This window comes from Montipora foliosa, chromosome 9 (genome assembly GCF_036669935.1).
Source record: "Montipora foliosa isolate CH-2021 chromosome 9, ASM3666993v2, whole genome shotgun sequence".
Classification (NCBI taxonomy): Eukaryota; Metazoa; Cnidaria; class Anthozoa; order Scleractinia; family Acroporidae; genus Montipora; species Montipora foliosa.
In genome coordinates this window covers 36,805,252-36,815,251 of record NC_090877.1, presented here as the reverse complement: position 1 = coordinate 36,815,251, position 10,000 = coordinate 36,805,252, and the positions used below count along the sequence as shown (strand labels likewise).

Genomic DNA, 10,000 nt, shown 5'->3' with positions numbered 1-10,000 from the left:
TCTTGTTATGGTTTATAACTTAAAGATTATTCTATGTTCTAAGTTCTTATGGCGTCCATCCTCACAGTTATTAAAGCTATAGAACGTTTTTTTTTTTAATTTCTTAATTTCTTGTTTTGGTTTCATCTGGTGTCAAACCAATTTGTACGTAGTATTAAGTAGATTTAAATCTAAGGGAATCCAATATTAAAATAGACCATTTGCAGCAATTGATCACGTGACCAATAATTGGTCAATTTGAAGCTCAGGCAGCTTTTCAGAGAAATATTGCTCGAGGTTTATATTTTATAATATCTTAGGATTAAGGTTAAAAGAGATTAAGAACTCTATTCTGTGGTGTGTATACAAGCTTTTTCTCTTCCATTGACGTTTCCATAATTTTCATAATCGACGATGAAAGAAGTTTACCAGCCGGAAAGTACAAGGATCGGTTTGAAAATGACTGAAGCATAATTAGAGGGAAGCGTCCTTTTTCTGTACAAATCCTTATCATTTCTATTATCAGTGGAAAAACGTCTTTATAAAAATGGATAACGTTATGGAAAATAGACTCATATGCTTAGTGATAATTAATTTGTCTAGTTTTCTTTAGGAGCCAAAGCACAACGATTCTAAAAAAAAAGTTGAAGAGAATTTCACCATAAGATAAGCCCGGCTAGAAATCTCTTAACTAATAATCACTTGGTTTATGCCACTGGGTTTTATGTTATATTAAGCTTATGTTGTCAGGGAAGTATCTACAGAATGAGACGACAACCTGACACTAAAACGTACCACGAGACAAATTAATGTCACGTTTCCCTATATTAACTTGCTTCATGTGTTTGTTTCGTTGGTTGGTTTTTTTTTTTTTTTTTTTTTTTTGCTTGTCAAACATTGTTTAATTAATCAAGAGTTTTTGTTCTAGCCACATATATATACAGACAAAAGGTCGCTAAATTGTCTAATTTCTAGATTTTTGTGTATATTACAAGTGAAAGTTAATCAAATAGAGGTGGATTATATGTGCAGCATCAGTAATAAGTACAATTAATGTAGCTGCAAAAGGAAAAATTTATCTGATTTGTTTCTAATGTCATCTTCCATTAAAAATACATATTGAAGTCATTTTAACCCTTATTAAAGACATATTTTCTATGCATTTCCCTGCCTAGTTTCTTTAAGGCCCCGTAACAATTTTGCCTGCTTGCAGTTTTGGTACTCCATAAGAGTTGCCATTTTGAAAAGCAGAGGCTGTGGCCTGTTTCTCAAAAGTCCCGAAACTTTTCGGGCCTGTTTCGGGTGCCAAACAAGCGGTTTGCAGTTTCACAAATAGCTTTTCGGGCCCGAAACGTTTTCGGGACTTTCGAGAAACGGGCCCCTGGTCCCAGAGGTTTTTCGTGAGTCGCGAGAGACCTGATCCCAGAGGTTTTCTCTTCTCGCCGCGAACTCGCCGCTTCGCCGCTCTCTCGCAGCTCAAGAAAACCCTCTGGGATCAGGGTACCTGAATTCGAATGTCCTGTCGTTTATTCAGTGTCGACTGATGGTTGGTAGGCACTGATAGCTGGTCAAAGCCGTGCGTCGTCATAACCTTCATTTTTGTAAGCCAAGCATTCGAGAGGTGAGGGATTACCCTGGAAGAGTAAGTAAATGAAACAAGCTTTAGTGTTCCTTCAATTAACTTTCTACGGGCTACTTTTTCATCAATTCGTTATGAAGAAGGGCTAACTCTCGAGACGTCAGCTACCAAATTTCTGTGCGGTAGCCAATTTGTAATGGTAAAAGGACTTCGTGTCGTCCAATTTGGTCTGTAATCATACGAGTGATAACAAAATCGGACAACCGCAGCGGGAGTCCTGTTTGTTTATCACAAGTAAGATTAGTATATGTAATAGGACTACATGCTGTCCAATTTGGAAATAATTGGATGAGAAAAATTCTGAGGACTGCTTAAATCCAATTGGGCAGTCCGAGGAATTTTTTGAATCCAATTATTTCCAAATTGGACAAACATGTAGTCCTGTTACCTATTAATTATATAGCTAGTCAGTTGTAATTTGGCATTACTCAGTCGAGCTATTATCCTTTGGAAAGGCAAACTAAAATATTGTGAATTATTCCTATCTCCAAAATATTACCTGAACTCAAGAGGAATTCTTCGTCTGCTTCGCTTAAAGCAAGAGAGACATTTTTTCGCTTCCCGTAACGCTGCGTTCGGTTCAAGTTGTGGCCTCAGTGAATTTGCAAATTCATGATCTCGCAAAATAGTATAGTTTCTGCCACATTTTTTTAAAATAACGGTCCAACTAGCACTGCATGACAGCCAAACGTTCTGTTTCGTATTCGTGACCGTCCTTTTTTCTTATGGACACCTTAAGATACCCCGATTTTCAAGCACGGGTACGGCTAGCGCCATTTTGAACTCATTAAATGATCACTTGACCACGTCCTTCCCGTAAAAGCTACACGTTTTCCCGGGGTAATCAGTGGTCTACACGTGAGTTCGCGCCCGGTAAAAATGGAGAAACGGGTAAGTATTTATGGTCTTTATCTTTGCTTATTAGACCAGAATAGTATCCAGATTCTTGGATAAACATTTGTTTTTCTGATTTGAAGCGTTTTGGGATTACGAAAAAGTTTTGTCGAGGCACAAATGTGGAGAAATTTTTGCTTGTCGAAAGGTCGTGCTGCTTACCAAAACATGGGATGACTGAGGTGTAGTCTCTTCGCGAAATTTTAGTTGAGGCACATTTAAAATAGACTTAAAATACAACAGGTCATGAACCACGATGAAAAAAACCTAAATTCAAATTACATACTTTACGTTGACTTGAAAGGATACTTCTTAATTAAAACGGTTTGATAGAAGTAAACGAGGCTTCTTCCATTTTTGAGGCTAAGGCATATTTGTAGCATATTGTAAGAAAGACCAAAAATGTCAATTAAATCTGATGAAAAATGTTTTCGGCCTATTTCAGTTAATGTTCAGATGGCATATGAAACACGATATAAAACATAATCGTAAAAGCCAACCTTATCTTCTGAGCCGCCATCTTGATTCAGATCGTACCTGGTGTCACCCGGTGTATCTTAAGTTTCATTGGTCTTCCGTGTAACTGAGTACGGGTACGGGTAATCCTACCCGTACCCGGAACCGGGCTATCTTAACGTCTCTAATTTCAGCGAAAAAACGGCAAAGAACTGCATGTAGATAATGTCGAGGGATATCTTCCAACTTTCTCGCTTCGTTACGCTGCATCTTCAACTTTGAAAACATTTAGCCAAGTTTTTGTACTCTTGGAGGTGTTATAGTTTTGATTTTTGCCTTTCAGGTTGGCAAGATCTTCTTCTGGCAACGTAGCAAATCTCTCATTTGCAGTGATATCAGTGAAAAAGTCCTGAGAAATGGAAAAATTGGCAAATCTCCGTGGCTAAACTCCGCCATTGTCAACTACTACAGAGCTGACGCTATGCTTTGTGCTGATTGGCTAGTTTCTATTACCTATTGTATTTTCTGGGATTTCATTGGCTTAGACAAACTGTCCTATATTTTCTAAATTGGACAGTTTGCCTGTTTTTAGAGGAAAACCCTATCAGAAACTATCCAAATTTATCCTAAATTGGACAGTTTTAAAGAATTAAAGAATAATAGCTATGCTGACAATGGCGAATTAACTATCAGCTATATAATAACACATAAGGTGGTTTTCAAATTGGGCTCTGTAGAATTACAATTATTAGTATTAAATTTCAAAATTAATCTTACAAAGCTGTATTGCTACCGCAGAAATCGGACCAAACTAATTTAAAAGTACCTCGTTTAGTGTGGATAATTCCAATATTGCTGAACCTCCGCTGAGTTCTCGGGTACTGGCAGAATTAGCTTTCAAGGTACTCATTTGCAACTGTATTTCATCTCGGTCGCAAGCAGGATTTTCCTTGTCTTTTTTGCGAGTCATTTTGTATAAAACAGGTTTTTCATACATATGGTCTTTGTTATCGTGTTCATTGGGCCCTTTGCCCAGTCCTTGCTCCTGCGTCTCTTCTACCAGTTTCTCTGCACTTTTACTTTCAGTGGTATTGTAGGCGTGGAGAGTGCCAAAGCGGTTGCGTTCGACGCTTGCTTCGCCTGTTTCTATATTTTGTATTACCTGTAGATTTGACTTGGATCTGGTAATGGAATCAAAGTTCTCAGAATATAAGTATTTCCTGTGGCGTCTTGAAATGTCGTACTTATTGCTTCCTTTCAATCCACCATTTTGTCGAACCACTTTCACCTAAATGAGAAAAGGTAGCTTAAGTGAAGAAATATGATACTGCGTTAACGAACAATCGATGATTAAATAACGAACTGGCGAATTGTGCTATACATTATGAAGTCGCTATATCCAAATGACGTGCAAGAGGATAGAAAAACATACACCTGGGATAATCGTCTAGTTAAACAGCATTTTGTGATCATTTACACTAATCCTATAGACACATATTTCCAGATTGGTAAGTTATAAGATGATCACTGATTTTGATAAGCGCCATCCTTAACCTTCTTGAATTCACGATCTCTGAAAATACCGTCGATAGGGAGCTTAAGCACGATCACGCAGGCATTCCATTAACCACAAACGGCAAATGGGAGTGAAAACTTCGTATGCCAGGACAGTCGTCTCTATACCAGACTGTTGAAACTAATCATCTCTAAAAGTGAAAACATACTTCGCAATGTAAATGTGATAACCGGTGTCAAGACGAGTTAAAAAGGAAGACGGCTCATTTCCGACTGCCGTCCATGGCCAAAAAACGTGTCTTCCTTAAGCTCCCTGATAAACGTCACAGTGTCTTCCTGACCCTACCCTCAAGTAAACAGAAATATGCAAAGCTCCAAAACCCTAAATTTGACAGGAGCACTAACGTAAGACCCATCGTTCTACGCTTAGAAATGACAGCACACTTCGTGACGATTATTAGAAAAGTAACCTTGCATCGGGGCAGGACATATGCAAGCACGTTCTGGGAACAACGTAAACAGATAGGCTCACATAATAAGCTCTCAAACTGGGCCCGCCCATATAATGTTGCTTTCGACAAACTAAGTAATTTTCAAATGCGTTTTAAATCGCATATCCGTGGAATTTTATTTAAATTACAGTGCTCTTCAATCTCAAGGACAAGCTAAGAATTAAATACGCAAGGTTGTAAATAACTTGGAATGACACAAGAAAATAACTTTAAACCGCAAAACATAATATGAACAACAATCAAAATTGTTCGAACCTTTTCCAGTGGTTTTCAAATTTCCCCAGTGCCGCCATCCTGAATAACTGTGACGTGTCGGGGTTTCTCTATTGTTTCAAAACGAAAGCTCTTTCCTTGAAAACAACAAGGGAACCATTATTCAAGATGGCGGCGCTCGGGAAATTTGAAAGTGAAAATAAATGATTATATGATAATTTTTTTGGACAGAACACTAATTTGGAGAAGATTGCTGATTATTCATTGATCTTCATTAGCCGGAATGCAGGTTCCCTTTAAGAACTGGATTCACTCACCGCCAAGATCCATATTATTAGCAATAACAAGAAAATAACGATTGCAGCAACAATCAGAATGATCTTCCAGCGTTCGAGGAATTTGCTGTCAGATGTTGGTGCCGCAGAAGAAAGAGTTGACAATTTTCGTCCAGTGATTTCAAGTTTTTTGATCGGGAGATCTAGCTGTGCCGTGCTATTTGCCTCAATAAGCATTCTCTGCATTGTGTGTTCGTCAATGTTTGATTTTTTCCTCGTGAAAACGACAAAGTCAACGCCAACACTACTTTTCCAGAAGCGTTGAACTTGCAACGATAAGAAACTTTCAAGTTTTGTCAACACTTTTGTAAGCTCCTTTGTGATTTTATACGCCAAGGACTGGAATTCTTGTGTGTATGAGCTTTCGTATTGTGAATTCCATGGAATTTGAAGCACCAATAGTCCTTGCCATTGAATTGGGTCAACGGGCGGTGGTCTCGTTCCAAAGACAGATGAAGCATCTGCCGATGAAAATTCTATTGAAGATGACAAGACATGGAGAGTTATACTGGGAATTGCACCAATAGATGAAAAGACATTCGATTTCTTGGAGGGTTCTGATTGGCCTGAGGCAGGCACCGTCTTAGGATTGGATGATATTGTTTTTTTAGTCATGAATGGGTGACTACGAGTGGCTGGAGTAAACTGCTTGGAGGAAGTAACAATTAAACTGGGTGAAGCTGATGTAGACTGAATGGAGGAAGATACAATTAAGTAATTTTTCTCTGAAATTCTTGTCATCCTGGACGCTGGAAGAAAACTAATCCCCGATGACCTTTTTACAGTAACATTTACCTGGCCAGTCAATGTGTTTAATGATGATGAGAAACTGGTGATTTGAAAACTCGATAGAACTTCTTCATTCAAAGAGGACCTTGATTGCGCCCACGATTGTCTTACTGTTGAGTTATTCTTACTTACAGTGATTGGTTCTCTGGACAAAACAGCTTGGGAAGTAGGCGAATATAAGGCCCAGCTTTGTGTTGGAATGATAATTTTTGTTGAAATAGTCTCGGGTGTATTTTTAGCAGGCCTGGTCATGATATCTTGAGTTGAGGAAAATGGTACTGTGATGTCGTATGACTCTAAAGTTAAGTGTCCTTGATTTCCTGAAGCAATAATGTTCGAGGACACATCGGTCGTTGATAGCAATGTAGCAGAAGTACTCCTTCTTTCCACTGAGAAAGATTTCACATAAGATGCTTGTTCTATCGGAGATGACGGGGCAATTTCTGGTGTAAAAGGAGTTATATTTGGTGTTACAAGTGTGAATGGCCTCATGAAAAGGGTATTCAGACTAACAGAAACACTCTGTGCGGTCGTACTGATATCTGATGAAAGGCCTGCACTTAATGTCACATTTGCTGAAAAGAGCACCGAAAGTCTTGATGATGGATTTCTTTGGACTTTTGTTAAGGATAATGCACTGACGTTAGTTTCCGTTGAGAACCCAGGCCTGGTTGACAAGACATAAGATACCGATATGAGGCTTTTGAACTTCGAAATAGAGGACAATGAGATTGGACTGGTCACTGACCAAGTTTCTTGTACAAATGTCGCTGCGCTGAAGCCTTGATCTACGCCAGATGATACCCCAATCGTTCTTCTTTCATTTCTCCTTACCAGTGATACAGATTTGGCTGTTTTCTTGGTCCCGAAAGATTCAAATGTCATCGTGGCAAGATACCCTGCATAAATCTCAGATTTTTGTGTACTGATCGGTTTTGCAGGAAGTTTACCCTTTCTGGAAGAGTAAGATAAAGCCTCAATTGCCGTTGTAAAACGATGAGGAGAAGAACTGTCAGGGTAGATTTTAAGCGTGCTTAGTGGACGTGTATGTTGTTGATTTCCTTGAGTCTCTAACTGAAGGGCAGTTGTGTAGCTGACACTAGTAGCAGACGTCCCAAATATTGACGTCACGTTATCATTATGTTTTTGAGAAGAGGCCGAACCAAATTTTAATTCTTCGGAAAACCCAGCGGATGCAGTGGAAACATCATTTTCTTTCTCGTGGCTTGCGACAAGTCCACCTGGCATGGAAGATGGTGGAGCAAATTTCTTGCTGGCCACCGATGCCATCTCAAGACTTGCGGTCGAAAGGACAAACCTGTTTGTTTTATTGCTCATTGACATGGCGTCAGTGTACGATGTTGGCGTGGTCATACTGACACCAGTTAAACCTCTGGAAATCAAAACTTTACTTAATGTTGAAGTTACTTCTGGTGGTGCTGTTGGGTTAGATAATATTGTTGCTGGAAGGCTTTTTGCATCTGTAATCGTTTGCTGGTTCGTGATGTTCTTGAAACTTAATGGAGTCACCACGTTGCTTCTTTCCATAGTTATTGGAATAATCATTGTCGAAAAAGTTTCCTCGTTTACAGAAGAAAGTTGTCCCACCTTTCCTCCAACACCACTTGTCCAAGGCGTATCACTAGAAGCCAGATAAGTTAATCCGCTTTTTTCAAATGCTTTGACCGCTTTTGTTGAAGGCAAATTGAAAATGACCTCAGTGTTTTGTAGATTGGTAATGCTCGTTATCCTTGTATCTCCTGAGGGGTTTGTACCAATCGTTTGAACAAACAACGTTGATTCGATATTTTTCGAGGCTGTATAACTTTTGCAGTGCAATGATTGGCTAGAAATAGAAGTCAGAATTGCTTGGGAGACCGAGTAAGGAACGCTAGTTGTTGGCAATAGATTCTGCGACAATGCTGGTTTGGTGGTGACTATCCAAGGTGGTGTGTAGGTATCAAGCGAATGACTCGTTGATGATTTAGATGATTTGTTGTTTGCCTGTAAAGAACTTGCCTCTATGCCTGAAATGTTTGTAATTGCACAGTAAATACAATCAATCAAATTCACAGATTACAGACGTAAACGCAAAAGAATGACTGGTGTAGTCCTGGTCAATGGGGATGTAGTAGTCACTACAGAAACCTGGGTGGATATAGTATAAAGAATGCAGTGGAACGTGGCGGTCCGGTTGAGTTAAACATGATCATTATCATTTCTTCATTGATATTTACCCTCAGATTTTAGAGTAGCTTGATATAGCTAGCGGTATCTCTGAACATCTCCGAGCATTTATCCTCCCAACCATGATATACCCTAGAAGGCAGACCACAATACCGGGAACTCCATGCCCTATCATTGAGCACTATACATGTGGCTTCAAGAGACGGACCTGACCCAATCGCATTGGAAACGGTTTGGGCATAACACATTCAATAGCCGACTATTTTTCTAGGCAAACACGCATAAATTAAACTTGAAAGCTTTTCTCTAACGTAATTAACATACAAAAACAATCAACAGTGGAAATCGATTCTTGATTGACAACAAATTCAAGATCCGAAGGTTACTGACATCGGCAATCAGTTTCCTCCATCATAAACAGAATCAGGTCATAGCAATTTTTTTCAATTTCATCCAGCTAATCACATAATTACATGAAAATTGTCTTCAAACCATCTGGAAAGTTAGGAGACTTAAGTAAATAAGCGATATAAGACGTAGCCATTGAAGTTGACAAATTTGTCTTAAAAAGTACACAATCTCTACCATTTCGGCGCTAAAATGTGCCAGAGAATTTGCAACAGCTTTTTTAAACTGTATTTGAGGGTTAAAAGAAAATCGGGAGGGATTAATTGTTTGAGAGGTCAAGCTATGAGCACAAAATAGTCTTTACCGAGATCTCAAAAGTATTGAACAAAGTTTCCTAACTTGATGCTAAAAATAAATACAGAATGGCAATGGAGCGAAAAATGTTCTTAACCATTCCAAAGCTGGATCGTTGTACCTAACTTTTGATTTACTAAGTTCGGTCGAATTTATGTAAGAATAAATTGGTTCATTCGTAAACTCAAATATGTATTGAAAAGGAACGATTAATATTTTACACGAAAATCGCCACAATCGCGGAGACTTACCAACAACTGCTGGAACAAAGCGTCCAAGGAAAGCCGCAAAAAACCAAACAAATGTCACACAAATTACAGACAACATTTTAGTAGAAATATGCCTTATTTTAAGAGAAACATGCACTCCATAACGCTGTAATTAATCCATCGCTTGAAATTGACGCCGTTAATAATAGAATATATTCTCGCTTTATTTGACACCGGTCAATAATATAGACCGACCACCTGCTGGAAGTGAGTGCAATCAGGCCAAAGGAAAGCGTACATGACTTTGTATTTTTAATGGAAAACCTTGGAGATTGTTTGATAGCCTAGAGCTACTAGAAAAACTAGAGGGCCGCAAAAAAGGCGCTTTTGGTCCAGAGGACTAAGATAGATACGTTAACATTGGTTAATTAACGTCGTTTTACCAAACAGAAGGGTAGAAGTGGTGAAAAATTTTAGTCTAAAACTTGACAGTTAATCATCTACATGGATCAGCAAACTTACGGATGGTTTTTAAAGAAATTGTCTGTACGTATGAGCTATATTAATCGT

At 38.7% G+C, this 10,000-nt stretch overlaps 2 protein-coding genes across 4 annotated transcripts in view; one reads left to right on the top strand and one right to left on the bottom strand.

Moving 5' to 3' along the window:
* Positions 1–1,141, top strand: part of LOC137970197 (uncharacterized) — a 13,426-nt gene extending 12,285 nt beyond the window's left edge. For all 3 annotated transcript variants that reach the window (XM_068816718.1, XM_068816719.1, XM_068816717.1), the window contains exon 10: positions 1–1,141. This exon is cut by the window's left edge and continues 722 nt beyond it. The gene's annotated coding sequence lies outside the window, so the exon portion shown is untranslated.
* On the bottom strand, positions 797–8,364 carry LOC137970182 (uncharacterized). Its single transcript, XM_068816701.1, has 3 exons — positions 5,526–8,364; positions 3,795–4,256; positions 797–1,613 (listed from the first exon to the last, which is right to left on the bottom strand). Exons 1-3 carry the CDS (start codon positions 7,896–7,898, stop codon positions 1,548–1,550), a joined length of 2,901 nt encoding a protein of 966 aa, XP_068672802.1. The 5' UTR covers positions 7,899–8,364; the 3' UTR covers positions 797–1,547.
* Between the last annotated feature and the right edge of the window lie 1,636 nt (positions 8,365–10,000).